Here is an 18,259-nt window from a genome sequence, read left to right as displayed (position 1 = left end):
TTTGAATGAAACCTTACAAAAGTTCCTGAGCACTTTTCTACTCTCACCTTTCCATAGCAGTCCTCAGAATTGCTCATTTCCTGACTCCAGGTAGCACCCATCACCTCAAAATGGTAATGGGATATCTAACAACCAAAGCAGGGCTAAAATGGCTCTGTTACCTAAACAACTACATGATAACAAAGACACAGAAAACCAAAGCTTTCCCATACTCGATGCCTAGAGCTACAACCAATGATTCATTCAATGGCTGGTTCTTAACCCCTTTCCCAAGTGCTTCCTTGATACAACAGAGAGAAAGAAAGCTAAAGAGAAGATAACAGTTCGGAGGCCTTCGATGCCACTTTGACTTCAAGGAGTATTATCAGTTACTGCCCCCAAACCAGATCCTTCTTAGCCCTCAGAAATGTTGGACCTATAAGACTGACTGCCACTGGAGAAGGGAAGATGTCCAAGAATTGAAATGTTAAACTATCAGGAAGATAAAATTTGAAAAGACTTAACAGCAGAAGTGCCAGACAAACCCACAAATCAGCATATCAACTCCTGGGGGTGAGGAGGTTACAGAGAAATAAGGAGGGTTGTGTTAAATTTTCTGACATGTATGAACCTTATTTATGAACCTAACTAGTCTTCTCGATAGGTTACCTAAGTTTGTTTTGGCCACTAACAGCTCGCTGTATTGTAAATATAAGCAGTTATTTACCTCAAAACAACTCTGCTTCTAGATTTTAACTTTAGTTTCTAGATTTCAAGGACAAATGAACACCTTAGCTCTTTCCCAAAACAAACTATATTCCCCTGTCAAGAGTTCTAGTCACATGTATGTGGAGGCCATGACTCAGAGAACTCAGCTTCCAATCAGCTGCCTGAAAGTAGGCAGAGCTGGAGGGAGTCGAGGTCACCATCTCAAGAGTGTGAAAGCTGTGCTCTCTGCAGTGGCTCCTCCTAGGTGCAAGGGACTTCAAGGCGTTAGCATGGAAACATGCCTATTACTAGAGAGAGCACTCACAGGTCTTCTCACTCAGAGAGAGGTGAGTAAACACACCCCCTGTACCACCTTGTCCTAAATCCTGTGACAAACAGGAGAAACTCAGGGCTTTAGTTCCTAGGAACCAAAATCATGCAACAAGTAACAAGGGCTCAAAACAGACCCACTGTACTCACAGAGAACCATCTATGCCTCAGAGACAGGGTGACAGTAACCCAAGTCCCCTTTCTCCCAAACACTGAAATGCCATTCCAAAATGTTAAGAATCTGAACACAGATTCTGTTAATTACACAGCTCGCAATGGCAGTGTCAGGGTCCTATTCCGAAACTGTACCTGATATTAACAGACTGACCAGAGTCATCCCAGCCCGCATTAGACACAACTTGGGATATTCAGATAAGCTGAATCCTGCCTAAAGGTCAAGACCCTCTGGTTCAGCAGAGGCTGCCTAACTGTAAAGCAAGCTCGGCCTGAGTATCTCATGAAGGGCTGGTCCTGTCTGCCTTTTCATAGGGCCAGCTTGCCAGCAGACTGGCTGGGAAGGCTGCAGCCATGCACACAACTCGTCATCCAAGAACTTACTATGTACACAACGAACAGCGTCATTCTTAGAGAGCTGGCATCTCACCGAGAATTACTGGCCATCTGATAATGAAAAAGGCTATGCTTAAGTTTGCTTCTATGGTTGTGCGATGCACTCATGTCCTCATGAGGAGTGGCACTACTTGACACTTGTCCCTCACCCACCCCTCTTTTTCTGATCTGTGGTGAAGTCTGTACACACCTCATTCCTCCTGCCTGCTTGGGCATCAACCTGAGGGGAGCATGGAGTAGACAGTCCTTTAGAACCTGGGGACCACACACCTCACTTTCTTGCTTTGTTTTCTAAGTGCTGTGAAGACAGTACCACATCCACAGGCCCCAGACACAGTGCCATTGCCGGCCAGTGCTCATTGCTTTCTAGCTCTACAGCAAGGGCATAAAGCTTTTCAAACGTTGATTACAACACCTTGGTGGTCATGGTAGGTATGATTAATGCTGGAAAATATGTATTTACTGCAACAGAGAAAAGAAATACAGGGATATCTCATTCCAGTGACAAAAATACTGTTTCACTAGGAATTTTGTTTTAGGTCCGGTCTTAACTGAAAGTTACTTATATACAAAATGTGCAATTAGGCTAACCCAGGGTCCTTCACTGCACAGATCAATCCCCTGTTCCAAACTATTCAATTCAAGAGCTCACAGCAAAAAGTCCCAACATTCTCCCAGGAGCTGTCATCCTCATCCAACCCCGCCCACCAGGCTACAGGCACACTTGCTTTTCTGCTTCTCTAGTGAGCACACTAGGTCTGACAGAGCACTCCTGTATTACTTCTTCAGAGGAACTCTGTAGGCCTCACACACTGACCCTCCTAAAGCAGCCACCCACACTGTAACAGATAAACTGCCTTGCCTACTCTACTTTCCCAGAGGTCCCCTTTACCTAAATGCAATCTTGCCTCTTCAGAACACAGGCTTACAAACCTCTCCATACACAGGAGTGGGAATCTGAAATCTATTAGCAGTAAGGCACTTATTAGATCTTCAGACTTCTTTAGGCAATTGTATAAGGAAGCAAGTCACTTGGAGTTACATGGGTGGCCAAAATGACTCTTGCTCTTTGTCACCTCAACCCATTTTCTGTAGTTCATTCTGAGCCAAGCAACTAGACAGCCAAGCTTTTCAGAACTGAGTATAGAATAGGTTATCTCTGGGTAGGAGCTGGGAGTTGAAGTGCATGAACTTTGTGCTTTCAGGACCTTTGTTTACATCCTGGCTCTTATTCTACTTGACTAAAGGGTCAAGGGATCACAAGTCCCAGACATAGCTACTTTTTGGCCCACCAGCACAGGCAGGACTACACTGAAGAATGTTAGGCAAAAAAATAGCTCTTAATTCCCCTTTAGATATGTCTGAGGCTTGCAACTCTCAGAATAAACTCCAGGAGAACTTAATTTTTTTATTACGTTTCTGAGCTTTACAGTCACTGCTGTTTTCTCTAAGTATCTTCAACACTTAGAGAAGTGTGGCTGACTTCAGATACTTTAGGCCCTTGCCTAGCTCTGTGATAGTCTAAGAACCCCAGATCCTAACTTCTGTGGTTAATTTCAATGAGATAAAAATCCCAGCCCAGGTTTTTTGTACAACATGTATGGGTGCACATTCTTGTCAGTCCTTGTCTTCCAGATTGCTTGAGACAGAATCTGTCATTTTTCTACTGTGTGTGCCAGGCTAACCTGCCAACCAGCCCTTCCAGGGATTGTCCTGTCTTCATCTTCTATGTCCTGGGACTACATGATGTTTGGGCTATTACAACTATCTTTACACAGGTCCAGGGACTCAAACTTAGGTCTTGACAATCTGTGGCAAGTATTTTATCCATTGAGCTATTTCCCCAGTCTACATCTCGAATTTTTAATGGTTTCTAAGAGTTCCATGGAAAATATTCAGGAGTTCCTTACTTTATGGTTTCTGATAAATCAGCATGCCTTTTAAAAGCAAAGGCCTTAATAGAATCTTAAAAGAATATTGCAAGAAAACTACAAAGATGGTGATGGATGGGTGTGGACATTTGTGTCATCTGGAACATCTGTCTTTGGGGTACTTTTGTAATCTTATTATGGAAATTAGTTAAACTAAAAAATCCTGACCACAACAGACACACAATCTGAACACAGAGCACTTCAAGAGAGTTCAACAGAGTAGAACCATGAACTCTCTTAGGGCAGACCAGGACCATAGCCAGACCTTCTGGTTACTTACTATGATGTATCGAAAAAAACTCTTAGGGAGGAAGAGCTCTTGCCCACATGTGTGAAGACCCTAGGTTTGATACCCAGTTGCTACAACACAAATGGTACAACTAAAAACATGCAAAACAAAAAACAAAAACAAAGACTCTGCTAACAAGTACTATGTGCTTGAGTGTAAGTGAGCCTGTCTCTATGGATCCTTATTAAGCCATTTTCTCAGGCTATTATCATATGACCTCCTAGAAGAATTAATATCTGAATACATTCCATAATTTTCAAAATGTATATGACATTTAGAACATTCTCAGTTAGAAAATATTAAAAGCACTTGCCCAGAATGCACAAAGCCCTGACTCAAATCCCTAGACCACAAAACAAAAGGATACCAAAACAAACAAGGAGTGTCTTAGAACCAGGAGGATAGGCAGCTTTGACAGAGGATAGACAAAGGAGAACAGAGCTGTAAGGACAACAAAGTGGGGAGGCTTCCATTTCCTATTCTTACTCAAACAAAAAGTAATATAAAGCCCTAACAAACAAAAACCCTCAGAGATCTACAGAGCCTCCTCTTTAGGAGTTCACTGCATCAACGCTATGCAGAAGTAGCTCAAAATGACACTGATATTTGTACTCCAACCAAACCCTAACTTAGGAGTACTGGGCAGAGGATGCACAAGTATGCGTTTTTCTGAAGCTACTCACTCTCTACAAAACAACTCATTTAAAAGAGCTTCTCTCTAAATAATGTGAATGTATAAAGGAATACATAAATACTAAGCATCTAACAAGGTAAAATCCACAAGCATGAAAGGCATTCAAAGGATGGAAGCATATTCAAAATGGGAATGGGGGGGAAAATCAACCAATGACAGGTGACCTGAAATATCAAAAGTAATTTTTAGAACCACACTAATTAATTATTTAATTCGGTGTGTTCAGAAGGGTGAATTTAGTAAGGTTGCAGGATAAAAGACAAATTTAGAAAGTCAACAAGTGTATACTGTCTTGTATGTACAGAACCAATACATCAAAAACTATAAAACAGTTGAGAGAAACTAAAAATGTAGAAAAGACAGATGTACTTTCATGAGGAGGGAGATTCAATATTGCTTAAGTACCAACTCTCAAACTGATGTGTACTCAATAGAATCCTAATGGGATCAAAATCTCATGAGGGTTACTTTTTTTTTTTTTTTTTTTTAAATACAGTATACTTCATTCTAAAACCCATGGAAATCTGATGTATCCAGAATAATTTAAACTAAGAACAAACAGAAACAATATTTCCTAACTCCATTCTCTACAGAAATCAAAGGAAAATGTTATTGGCACAAAGACAGATAGGCGGACAGTGCAACAAATACATAGCTAAAACACCTAACAGTGAGAAAGTACACCTTTGAAAGGGAAGAAAGGACAGTCCTTTCAACCAACACTGGGGCAACAGTCAATATAAACAAATACATGTGTATACACACACAAGACACAGGTTACCTTCCTTTTCTATGAAATCCTCACTATAGAGTAAAGAAGAAAACCAGACTCTTTGTAATGGCTATTAAATGAATTGTTTTCACTTCAGACAAGATTACAAAAATTGAAGAAATTAAACACCAAGGAAATAAAACTATTATTCAATGAATGAACAAATGAACTGAGTAGACAGTGTTCAAAAATGAAACACAAATGGTCAATAACTATTTTAAAAGTGTCCAATGCCCCTAGCAACCAGGAAAAGGCAAATTAAAACTACTTTGAGATACCACCTCACTGGAGTCAGAATGGCTGTCATCAATAAATCTGACAACAAATGTTAGAGAAGATGTGGAGAGAAAAGAACATTTATTATTCACTGTTGGTAGGGGTGCAAATTAATACTGCCATTATGGAAATCAGTTTGAAGATCTCTCAAAAAATTAAAAATAGAAATACCATATGACCCAGCTGTTTCACTACTGGGCATTTACCCAAATAACTCCACACTCTAACATAGAGATACTTGCATCCTCATGTTTATCATTGCTTTATCCATTACAGAAAGGGATTGAAATCAACCTAGGTATCCATCAGCAGATGAATAGATAATGCAAATCAGGCATCCAAATCAGGCACACACACACACACACACACACTATTTAGCTCTAAAGAAAAATGTGATTATATAACTTGCAGGAAAATGGATGGACTTAGAATGTATAATATTAAGTGAGGTCACACAATTCCAGAAAGAAAAAAAAAATCTCTCGTGTTCTCCCTTATATTTGGATCTAGCCAATGCATGTGAACAAATGCACATGTGAGTACAGTATAATAACAGGAAAGAGCACAAGAAAAGCTAAATATTAGCGATAAGGAAAGACTAAATGCAGGCAATGGACAACAAACTAAGAAAGAGGATAAAGCTAATTACTTTTGTACTTCTATTCATTTTTGGTAGTGGATATACATATATATTCATTCATTCAAAACATCAAAGCATAAAATCCAGCATGAAATTTCAGTTTGTTCTGAACAGCTATTCTATCAGAACAAGGCCTAAGAATGGACCTGTGTGAGAGAATTATGAGTGCTTGTGAGAAAACTCCAAGAAAACAAGAGTCCTATGCCTTCAGTTTCTTCAAAGCATGGAACTGATCTTGGAGTGTCTTCATGCTCCTCCAGATGTAGCGAGAGGATAGGAGTGAGCTTACTTCAGATTGCTTGCTGCTGTTAAAGTTTAAACTATCCCGTCTATGCCCCTAGAGAAAAACACGGTTTTCTGGGGTTTTGCTTTTTCCATGTGTGGCTTGTCCTTGTGACTGTACACTTTACTCATGTGATCCTCAACCCTCCAAGTATAAACTGTCTGAGGCTCTGAACAAAGTTGGCTATTACATGAGACTTCTGTCCACCTCATTTATCATCTCCATTCTCCCAGGTCCCACCATCTCTGGAGAGATGACACTATTCTAACTGCAACAATTGGGTCTTTGGGTCTGGTCTGATTTTGGTGTGTGATTATTCTTTTTTTACTTTAACATTTTTTTAAATGATAGTTTAAAATAAAATTCAAAAAATAACTGAATTATGTTCCAACAATATATTCTAGTAATTCAATAAATGTGGTTCTGAAATACAACTGAGATTCTGAAATGCTATTTAATTATCATCTTACTGTTTTGTGTATTTGTATGTCTGTCCGTGCATCTCATGAGTGCAGTACCCTAAGAGGCCAGAAGAGGGTGTTATATCATCTGGAACTAGAATTGCAGTTGGCTGTGAGAGGCCACTTGGGTACCAGTAATAAAACCTGGGTCCTCTGGTTGATTATCAAATGCTCTTAACTGTTGAACCATTTTAAAATTCCAGCATAATCTACTAAACTAATGGAACAGATCTGATTGCAAAAACAAAACAAAAACACAACTCAATATAGAATGTCCCACGTACAATGATTATGGTTACTTAAATGAAATATAAAGTAAGACCTGATGGCACAGGCCTACATAACTCTAGCTACCTGGAAGACTGAGGTAGGAGGGTCAAAAGCCTGTTTCAAAAATTTTTAAAGGACTGTGGTTATAGCTCAGTAATAGTGTGCTTGGTGAGCATATCCTTGAAAGGAAGAAAACGGGTTTGGGAAAAGCATATTCTTTGAGAACTACTGTATTTGGTAAGCAATCTGAAAATGTTTGCTTTCTTTTTGTGCATTAAGACTTTTTATTGTTTAACATTTTTATTAATGTACGTTATCTAAGAAAGGTCTCATCTTTCCCACATTTGGGGCAGACGTGAAAAAAGGGCAGACACACAGATACAAATACAGAAAAGCTGGGGTCAGATACAGGCTGTGCTCACTCTGATGGTGCAGCACCAACTTCAGCAACAACCAAGAACCTTGTGTTTATTACATGCAGTATGGGGGCAGGAGGCGGGATTAGCTAGTCCTGTGGGAGGTCTCTATAGGTGAGCTGTCTCAGGATATAAAAACACTCCTCTTGTACACACTGTCAACATTCATATGCAGACCCAAGGAAGGCTTTGCCAGTTTCCCATGAGTGCAAGGCCTTGGTTCTTGACATAACTCAAGTCAAACAATGCATGTTCATTCAGAACTTCACTTGCTCCCTGCAAGTCACAACATCTTTTATACATTCTGACAGCTCCATGACCTGCTTGGTTTGAGTGCTGTAAAAGGGGATTTTGTAACATGCCAAACTTTAGAATCAGGTTTCAATTTTGCTACTAAGTAACAGAAAAGGCTGTACACACAGCTGACAGTAATATTTTTTTAAAAAAAGTAGTTATTGCTATATGCATTATAGATTTCCCAGATCAATAAATTTCCCAGATCAAATAAATTCCCTTTATTTTCTGGGAATAGCAAAGATTAAACTAAGGGCCCTAATGCATAGTAGGAAAGAACTCCCTAATTGAATTATGTCCCTAGCCCTAAATTGGTATCATTATTATTATTTCTTTGAGATTGGTCTCTCTATGTAGCTCTGGCTGTCCTGGAACTTGGTACATAGACCAGGCTGACCTCACAGAGATCCGACTGCCTATGCCTCCTGAATGCTGGGGGTTGAAGATGTGTACCACCACGCCCAGCTTCCTCCATCAATATACATGCACTGAGCTATAAAACCTATACCTGGTTCTTCAAGTTAAAACTTCCATTTCCCAAAGAAATAGCATAATAAACAGTGGCTAGAATTAGGACTTGCCATATTAAAGGTGAAATAGGCCTGTATAGGAAGAAGAAAAAACAAGCAAACAAACAAAATAGCAAAGCCAGCCACGGTTACAAGGGAAACAACAACCTAAAAACAAACAACAAAAAAACCCCAACAAACAAAACAAAACCCTATTCAAACTGTACATACTTGAAGTGTAAAAACTTGAAGAAATAAGAGAAAGTGAAGCAAGCAGGTCCAAGATCCAACTCAGTTTGGCAAACACTAAACACAAGGTTCTTTCTCATGTGGAGATATAAACACTGGGCTAATACATGGAGTCGCACATTTCTGAAGTGACAGCCTCTCTTCCAAACACAACTATGACCAGTTTCAAAGTTTGGATGCAGTTCTTTTTGGGTTTTTCCAATTAAATCCAAGGCCTTGTAAAGCAGCGGAACCTTCCTAATGCTGTGACCCTTTAATATAGTTTCTCATGTTGTGGGGACCCCCAACCATAAAATTATTTTATTGCTGCTTCATAACTGTGATTTTGTTTCTGTTATGAATTGTAAGGATCAGATATGCAGGATATCTGACATGTGATCCCCAAAGGGGTCATGACCTACAGGTTGAAAGCTGCTGCTGCTAAAGTAGTATCTGGTAACATGCCTATTCAGTGCAACATATCACATCTAAAACACTTCTATCCACCAGGGTTATCTCTCATCTCCAGGGCCCAAACCACGCACCACACCTTTCTCCACTTTTATCTGTTCAGCCTGTTTCTCAGTTGTTCCCAAGGCTTCTACTTACAGTGTTAAGAACTGACCAGTCTTCTAACATCCCACTGTGCTGACTTCTAGTTAAGGCTGACACTTCAGCATGAGGCAGCCAAAATAAAAGTGGACATTACCACTACAGAGGCTAAGAGAGGCTCAGTATCTGTACTTCAAAGGTCAAAGGCAGGAGTGAGAACCCCCTGGAGGAGAAGACCAAAGTTAAATTCATTCAAGCTCCATTTCAGGAGTAACAGCAGGGTAGGGACTTTTCCTCCTTATCATCTAGGATCTCTCTGAAATTCAAATTCTTCTGGTGTCAGGCTATCTCCAAGCAAAGATCTCAAGGCTGGGGAAAATTCAACTTACAGGTTTGTATGTCACTTATGACAGAATTTGCAAAAAAAAAAAAAAAGAAAGAAAGAAATTTGCAAATGCAGTTTCAGCACATCCTTAGCCAGTTAACTTATTAGGGGATTACACCTTCCAAATCCAACTTCTCAACAGATTTGCCTCATTGAAGAAGTGCTAACTGGATGGGCTGTGGTGACACACCCCTTTAATCCCAGCACAAGAGAGGCAGAGGCAGGCAGGTCTCTGAGTTCAAGACCAGCCTGGCATACAGATAAAGAATTCCAGGCCGCCTGGACAGACAGAAGAAATTTGTCTTTAAAAAACAAAGTATTAACTGACTGAAATGCTGGGCCTAAACAAACAGGAGACAAGTGCACAGGATTACCAGGGTTCTCTCCCCACCTCCACCTTGTTGTGGGAAGGCAAACCTAGCACCAACACTCTAGCCCACCAAAGCCTGTCATGTTGGAAATGAGTGTTGTACACTTGAGGCCCCTACTCCACAGCTCCTGTTACACTTACCCTGGAAGGCTAACACACTAGAAACAGGTAGTTGTACATGCTCTTCTTGCCAACAGGGGGAGCATTTTATTTATTTATTTATTTATTTATCTGAATTTATTTATTTATTTATTTATTTATTTATTTATTTATTTGAAAACGGATCCAGGTGGTTCCTGGTTAGGAAAAAGACAAGGAAGGAGACGGTGGAGTGAAAAGCTGTGTTTCAACCGCACTGAACATCTCCTGTGGATGTAGTTCTACCTGGAACAATTACTAAGATATTAACTGCCTTCCTTTTCTTTTTACTTGTTTGTTTTATGGAGTATGGAGTCCTAGTTAAAGGTCAAAAAATGCAAAAATAAACTTTTGATTGCTCAAGAATGGATAGTTCCATGAGAACTTTAAAGGATGCCACAATTACCTGCTGATAACCATACCAGGCAGAGTTAGGCCCTAGGAAAAACAGCTGAACAAGAAGCATGTCCCTGCCCTGTAAATGACACACAAAACACAAATGAGTAACTGTCAGGGGCTGTAAACAGGCAGCAAACTTTAGACTTAATCTGGAGAACTGAAAAAAGATACACAGTTTTTGTAGAAATGTCAATTATTAGTCCTTAGACTTTCCTAATCCAGGCATAATTCTTCCAGCTGAAGATGGCAGAGTCATCTAACTAACATTAGACACAGAAAAACTAACTTCCCGCAAGAAGATATTCCATATTGGTACAGCAACACTTCGAAACTTAGCCCGAGGGTGGTAACACTAACTAAAAGAAGTTACAGGAGTGGCATGCTATCTATGGCAAATGCCAAACACACACAACACAACAAAGGAACGGCCTCAAGAGGTCATTTCCTTTATATTGTGTTTTTAAAAAAAATTAGGAAATGCAAAAAAACTAAATAAGCAACACTTTTAGCGTTGTCGCTTTCAGATGATTCCAACAAACGGGTCCCAAAGATCTAGCACGGATTTTAGCACTGGACTGGTAATGCTTAGCTGCAGGACCTAACCAGTCTTACCCAACCTTGAAGTTGTGAACATTTACAGCTAAACGGGATAGTTAAGTCTTCCGTTCTGTAGTGAGGCAGCCCCAAGCCCTTAGATCTAGTAATGTATTTATTTAAATGTAGAAAGTTTGCGGACAGGTGTGAGATGTGACAGCCGTTTAAAAGAACCTGGACGATAGAGGGCCGAAGCAGACACCCTGGGGAAGAGAAACATGATAGCAAGCCAACCGGGGCAAGTTAGTCCCGTCCACACTTATCTCCACGACGAATTGTGTCACCGGACGGCGGGAGGCATGACACACTCACACACCCCTCCCGCTCAGGCCCTCCCAGTATCCCAGCGGCTTTCGTGGCGACAAGAATGAATGAGCCCGAGGCGCAGCGCCGAGCCCAGCCAGCGACGGGGCCCCGGGCGGCCTGGCCGAACAAAGGCGCGCGGGCTCACCTCATCACCCCATTTGAGCACGTCCTTGTGCCGGTCCTTGACGGCATTGTAGATGTGCAGGAACTGGAGGATGCCGTGCCGCCGCACGTGGTCGGCGTGGCGCTGGGTCTCTTCCCAGCTCAGCGGCGAGCCCTGGGACAGCAGCCCCATGGCCGAGTCCTCCTCCCGGCCGCACCTCCGCCCTGGGGGCGCCCTCGGACCGCGCGGCGGGCGTCCCGTCCGTTCCCGCTCCGGCTCGGACCCCGCCGCGTGGGTGACAGCCCGGGACGCGGTCTCTCGCCGCTGCCCGGTCTCGCGCTCCCAAGCCGGCCCTGCGGCCCAGGCCGCCGCGGCAGCGCTCCACTCGGCACCGCCGGTGTCGTGCACGGGCTTCCTACTTGCGACCCGAAGCTGCGCCGGCACCGAGCATGCCCAGTTCCGCGCCTGCCGCTCCGCGCACCGCGATCCGGATTTTATAGACTGCGGCGGGGGCGGGGACCGAAGCGGCGGGGCGGGGGTGTGGGCGGGGCCTGTGGGCGGGGGCGGGGCCAAGGCCGTGCTCAGGTGGCCTGGCTATTATCCAATAAGGACAGAGAAGTCTTAGTCCCAAGAGATAAAATCCTGGTCAAGGAAAAAAAAAAAAAAAAAAAAAAAAAAAATTGTTTGAATTGATGAAAAGCTGACCAGGTTACTTTTTAGATGGGAGGGGCCTCATGCTACCAAAAAATGGAGAGAGACAAAAAAAATGGGTTGTGAAAAATATTAACTCGGGAGTCAGCTGAAATATCTGCTTAACTCTTGGTACCTACATAAAGTTAGAGAAATACTTTTTAATGGGTATTGCACAGCTCCACATGGCATGGATGTACATAGAGTTGGTTGCTGGCTATTTACATGAATTCAGGTGTCTACAAGGGGTTAGGCATATATATATGCAATCAGTGTAAATCTTCTAAGATAACCACTTGGCAACGGGATCTGGTTGGCACAGACACTGTGCAGAAGAGGTCTTATGATTGTCACCAAGTGGGCAGTGTAAAGACTTGTCTTTAGGAGTTTCCCACTTTCAGAACCTAAGATTCATCCAGCACGGGTCAGAATACTGAGCTGGAGAGCTTTATCGTGCGTGCTGTAAGCATTAGGAACTGGATTTGGTGGGAGTGAAAGAAAGGTGGCACCTTGCCCCTGAATAATTGTCCGATTAATGTTTTGCAACTGGATAAATATATGCAGTAACTAGATGATCCATTCATGTACAGAGGACAGAAAACATTTATTATACCCCTTTCCTAGACTGTAGTTACATTTTCATTATGTAACTTATTTGGAAACAAGATCTCACTATGTAGCCTGACCTGGCCTTGAACTGCCTGGACTTCATCTTGCCTCAACCTCCTGAGTTCTGGAATTATAGGTATGAACTTCTACACCTGCCCTAGAGTCGATATTTAATAAACATTAATCAATGAATGAATGAATGATACGAATATTTTCTCACTGCCTTCACATTGAATGTGCCCATCAAAGAGCTTGGGACCATGGATATTGAAAGTATGCCGTGATTTCCACAGTGGGATGTATGTAAGTGGGCAGGCATATAGGTTAGATGATATCTAAAATTAAGGAGACAGACAACAACGTTTATCTCTAGCACATAGCTGGAATAATAAATTTTAAAAAGAACCCATTCAACCCCCCCCCACTCAATCTCTGCCACATACTACCTCCTACCCTATTGAGACCACCCCACCAACCTTCCTGTATATGAATAGTCCTTAACTACAATGTTCTGGTCCTCCCTTCATCCTTCCCTTTTTCTTGCATGACAGATTCTCCAGCTGACATACTCCTTTGAGTCCTGGTTACTCTGTAATGCGTCCGAATTTGTATACACCTCTGCTTATTAACTATACATGGTGGCATTCTTTGGAGGAGAGAGAGAGAGAGAGAGAGAGAGAGAGAGAGAGAGAGAGAGAGAGAATTTTGTACTTCTAGGAAAGTGCACAAGGTAGACTAGTGCTTAGTAAGTGTTAGCTTCTCTGTAGAAAAGAGCAGCAGATACTGAGAGAGGGGGAGACAAGCTGTTTCACCTGAATGTAAACTAGCCCAATGATCATTTGGTTATTCTCAAAAATTGACCTCACATTTTCATACACCTGCATGATTTGGCATAATAGCCAGCAGCCTAAAGTGGCTGTTAAGCATTGGGAGTGACACTGGCATGACTTTAAAAGTGAATTTTTAGTTTTATTAAACTTAATTCTTCTAAATATGTTTCAAATCCATTTCAGCTGGCAATGGTGTCTCATGTCTGTACCCCCACACCATTGGAGGTTGTGATAAGACTACAGCAAACTTGAGGCCAGCCTGGGCTAGAGTAAGACAACAAACCCGCTAAAATTTCATCTTTCCCTTGGCAACAGGGACACTTATACAAAGATTTGTAACAAGTTGAGAATATGAACTCACTGAATTTTCACGTGTAAATTTTATGCAATAGAAATGCAAATTAGCATCTTCCAATGGAAATTTAGTGACCCAGGAGACTAGATTCGAAGACTTAGTACAAAAATAAAAATATCTTGGTAAAAATGATATTTGCTACATGTTAATACAAATGTTTGATTAAAATAAATAGCACATTATTTACGTTGTTCCATCAGTTCCTTTTTAGTGTTTTAAGGTGGCTGCTGAAAAATTTGACATATGGCCTGTACTCCACCTTCATCCAAACAGAGATGGTGTAGACTTGTTTACATGTTGGAAAGTACTTTCCCTACACACCTGCTGTTTTTACACAGCGAGACCATGAAGCGGTCTCCAGGGAGAGTGTCAGGAGGAAACAGATTTGCACGGTTCAGTAACTGCCAAGTTCTAGCATAGTCAAATTCCGATGCGATACTGAACGTACTGAGGATTTACTCCATGATCTGGGTTGGCCTGTATTGGGCTGAGGTTCACCATCGCGTAGGGAGCTCTCTTGCCTGATGTCTGAATTTTAAATGTTCACTGCCTTGCGAGGGTCTCAGAACTCCGGACAATAACTTGGGAACAGACACTGTGGCGCCACTGGGCAGATCTGCCAAATTTTAAGTAGTGCTCGGTGCAGCAGCGCCTTTAGCTAAGTTCAAAAAGAAAAGAGGCACCACCACGAATCAAGGTCTAGCAAGCGGATGCCTTTTGCCAGTGCTTTCTTTGCACCTGCATGTCTCTAGGGTTCCCGCCGTAGGGGTTCAGCTGGGCGGGGGTGGGGGGATTAGCTTTTGCCCGCAGAGAGTCCGGGGGATGCTAAGTGGAGAAAATGCTCCCTGCTTGCAGAACCAGCTCCCCTCTTTGCCACAATCTCAGGCGCAGCCTGGTCTGCGCTTCCGAGTAAAAGGTGGGTGCCTTGGGGAACCCAGCCAAGCGCGCAAACTCCGCCCCCTCCCCTCCGGACTCAGGCAGCCAGCCAGCCAGCGAGCGAGCGAGCGCGCGCCCAGGCCCCGCCCGCCGGCCGCGGGAAAACCCGGATGCGGAGCTGGCGCCGGCCGCTCAGCGCCAGGGCGTCGTCGCACGCCCGCCGTTGTTGTGGTAGCGTTCGCCACGTGACCGGCGGACCGCCTCTCGGGCGCGCTGTGCCGCCTCACCGTGACTCAGCACTCTGCGCGGGCTGCTCGCCCGCCCGCCAGTTCTGGTCCCGAGCAGAGGCTGCAGATTGCCCACAGGAAGGTCGTTGTCGTAGCAGCCGTTTCAGAGACGCAAGTCCGGGCTGTGCGTCACGCGATTACGTTTCCTCGTCGGCGGCTTTGCTGAGACCCTGAGAAGGAAGCGGAGGCGCGGTGTCCTGGGGACTCAAGCTCCTCTGGGTCGGGGATAGTGCCTAATGTCCTCTAGTGGGTTTTAATAAGTTGTCCTGTGCTGCATCAGCTTATGCCACACACTTAGTTCTATGGAGAAAGCCGGAGAATGGACCTAGTTACCAGGTTTTATTTCAGTGAGGCCGCTGATCTGAACTGTGACTTCAGTCTCCTTGCTCTCTGCTGCAGCACGTAGCACAGCCTAGGTGAGGCCGGAGGCAACCCCAGTGCGATTCCCGGTGTGATACCGGTTGCCGTGCACACCCTTTCTCCAAAGCTTTCACGTTGCCTAGGGAAGAGAGAGCTTCGAGCTGTGTCTTAAGTTTCTTAATTGGTGCAAACAGCCATTCCTTCATTGCACGTGGTAGCAAAGTACAAATGGTGTGGAGGGGATTTGGTTCTTGCCCTCCATTTGAATTATACTTGCCATTTGTTCAGACCCAGGGAGGTGTCAAAGAGGCCTAAGGGACAGGATTTCACAGATTGGCAAGATGCGTTTACTGTCAAGGGACCTTTCTCTTACTGTTCTACATGAGTCTGAGATTAGGTTTCCCTTTCATCCTAAACATTTCTCTGATACCAGTACTAAAAGAGTTGAGGACATGGCAAATATTTTTGCACTGTGTGCAAGGTCATACCGTTGAGTTGTGCTACTATTTTAATGAAAACCCAAAGCTCTTGTGATGTGTTTTGTTGTTTGAGACAGCGTTTCCAGTGGCTCAGGCTGGCCTCAGATTTACTACCGATTAGCCAAAGATAGCCTTGAACTCCTGACCCTCCTGCCTCTACTTCTGATGTGCTCACGTCACCCACTCTGCTTCCTTTTTTAGTTTATTTAGATTTTTGAAAAAACAGAAATGTACTTGTTTTCATGTAGTTAGACAGATCAGTAAGTGATGAAGGCTGGTAGGAAATTGTAGATGTGGGAGCAAGACATACTTTTAGAAGCAAGTTCTTCCTGGACATGATGGGTGGGGAGCCAAGCACATAGGTGAACTCCCTATACCCTGTATTATCATTCTCTACCTGATGAGATGCTGGAGGAGAAGATACAGGTGCCAAGATGATGGGTTGGGACAGGTAGGGCCAAATCTGCACCTAGCAGACTTAATGGTTAAAAAATAACCTTTTACTGTGACAATTCCCAACACCAGGAAAGCAGATATAATGGAGCACATATCATTCTCTATAATTGGTGTCACTATGTGGCTAATCTTGTAGCTCTTAAGTTGCTGTCTATCTGTCTTCTGTCTATTTATCCTCTATCTTATCTCTCTATCTGATAGAGGGATATGAAGGATGGTTTCAGTGATAAGCATGGGGCCCACGGAGATGAGGAAAGAGTAGGAGTGGGTTGGTTCCAGACAAAAGTCCTTTCCTTTGTTCTGAAAGTGGGGATTCCATGCATTTATAATCCTTATGTGTTAAATTCCAAGTTACTAGGGTTTCTTGTTTGTTTGTTTGGGTTGTTTTGTTTTTCTTCGAGACAGGGTTTCTACATATAACAGTCCTGGCTGTACTGGAACTTGCTATGTAGAGCAGGCTGGCTGAGAAGTCAGAGATCCTCTTGCCTCTGCCTCCCAAGTGCTAGATTAAAGGCACGGGCCACCACTGCCCAGCCGTTTCCAGTTACTAGATATTTTAAATCATGGAACTTTCCATTTAAAAACTAAAAACAAAACAAAACTATGCTTATGTAAACAAACTGTTTCACAATGACTGGCATGGATAATGACATGGTTAAGTAGGCCAGGTGCCAAATTTTAGATTCTACTCTTTACCTCCCATCTCATGTACTTGAATTCATATAAATTTATGTACACTTCATTCTAGATTAGATATAGTCAAATAATTAGGCCTGGAACACAACATCCTATTTTATGTAGATGATAAGATTTGAAAAGGTCAAATCATAATTACATGTATGTGTAAAGGCAAATGTAATAAACATTGAGCAACTGTGTTTAGATAAGACTAATTTCTAAAAGCCAAAATAATAACATAATTGTTCATAAGTTATTTTCCCACACACTATGCCTTTTGCCACTTATTTCATTTTAGATTTAAATGTAATAGATTCTTATAGAAAAAATTGAAATCACCTAAAGGCAGTTCATCCTACAAGACAGGTCCACAACAATAATCCAGTTTACAAGATCAGTAGGACCAAGCATCAGATTGAGAAATGAAGGTCAATATTACACACACACACACACACACACACACACACACACACACACACACACAATTGTCAATGGTACTTTTCCTTAAATATTGCAAGGTCTTCTAAGGTCATCAAAATGATTAACTGAGGAGAATATAAAATGATTCTTTCTCTCTCTCTCTCTCTCTCTCTCTCTCTCTCTCTCTCACACACACACACACACACACACACCACTTCAAAGAAGCATTTGGACATGAGATGGGAACCAAGTGAGCAATTTGCCTATTTGTCTTTGATCTGAACAAGGATGGGGAACTAAGACCTTATTCATTAGTTATGATTTGGACAGTTTTATATGTGTTTCATTCCACAAACCAAATAACTAAAATGCCCAAAGAGTGTGACCTGAGTATCTCAAGGTACTCCTGTGCTGACCTTTTCTATCCCAGGGATGACAAAACAGCCCATTGGATAACACTGTCTCCCTGATCTTGTCATAGACTGTTGTGGCTACAACAGCCTTTGCAGAGAACATACTCTGTGGCCTTACTGGAGCACTCCCTGCAACTGGAGCACTCCAAAGTTTGAATAAGGAAGATTTCAAGTTTAAGATCAGGCTGGACTACACAGCAAGAACTTTCCTCAAACAAAAAGAATTAGATGTAGTGCTGGGAGGGAAGGGAAAGGAGTTTCCTGGTGTGTACAGTTAGGAAGAAGGTTAGGAAAGACTGTTGGCTATAA

General features: G+C 42.6%; 1 protein-coding gene across 1 annotated transcript in view; it reads right to left on the bottom strand.

Moving 5' to 3' along the window:
* Positions 1 to 11,972, bottom strand: part of Gclc (glutamate-cysteine ligase catalytic subunit) — a 33,990-nt gene extending 22,018 nt beyond the window's left edge. Inside the window, exon 1 of the mRNA XM_051197995.1 lies at positions 11,540 to 11,972. Within this exon, the coding sequence (XP_051053952.1) occupies positions 11,540 to 11,689 (150 nt within the window). The 5' untranslated portion in view covers positions 11,690 to 11,972. The remainder of the gene's footprint in view (positions 1 to 11,539) is intronic.
* Positions 11,973 to 18,259: the final 6,287 nt, after the last annotated feature.

This window comes from Phodopus roborovskii, unplaced genomic scaffold, assembly GCF_943737965.1.
Source record: "Phodopus roborovskii unplaced genomic scaffold, PHOROB, whole genome shotgun sequence".
Taxonomy (NCBI): domain Eukaryota; kingdom Metazoa; phylum Chordata; class Mammalia; order Rodentia; family Cricetidae; genus Phodopus; species Phodopus roborovskii.
Note: the sequence above shows the minus strand (reverse complement) of the source record. Positions and strands in the feature narration are given on the sequence as shown.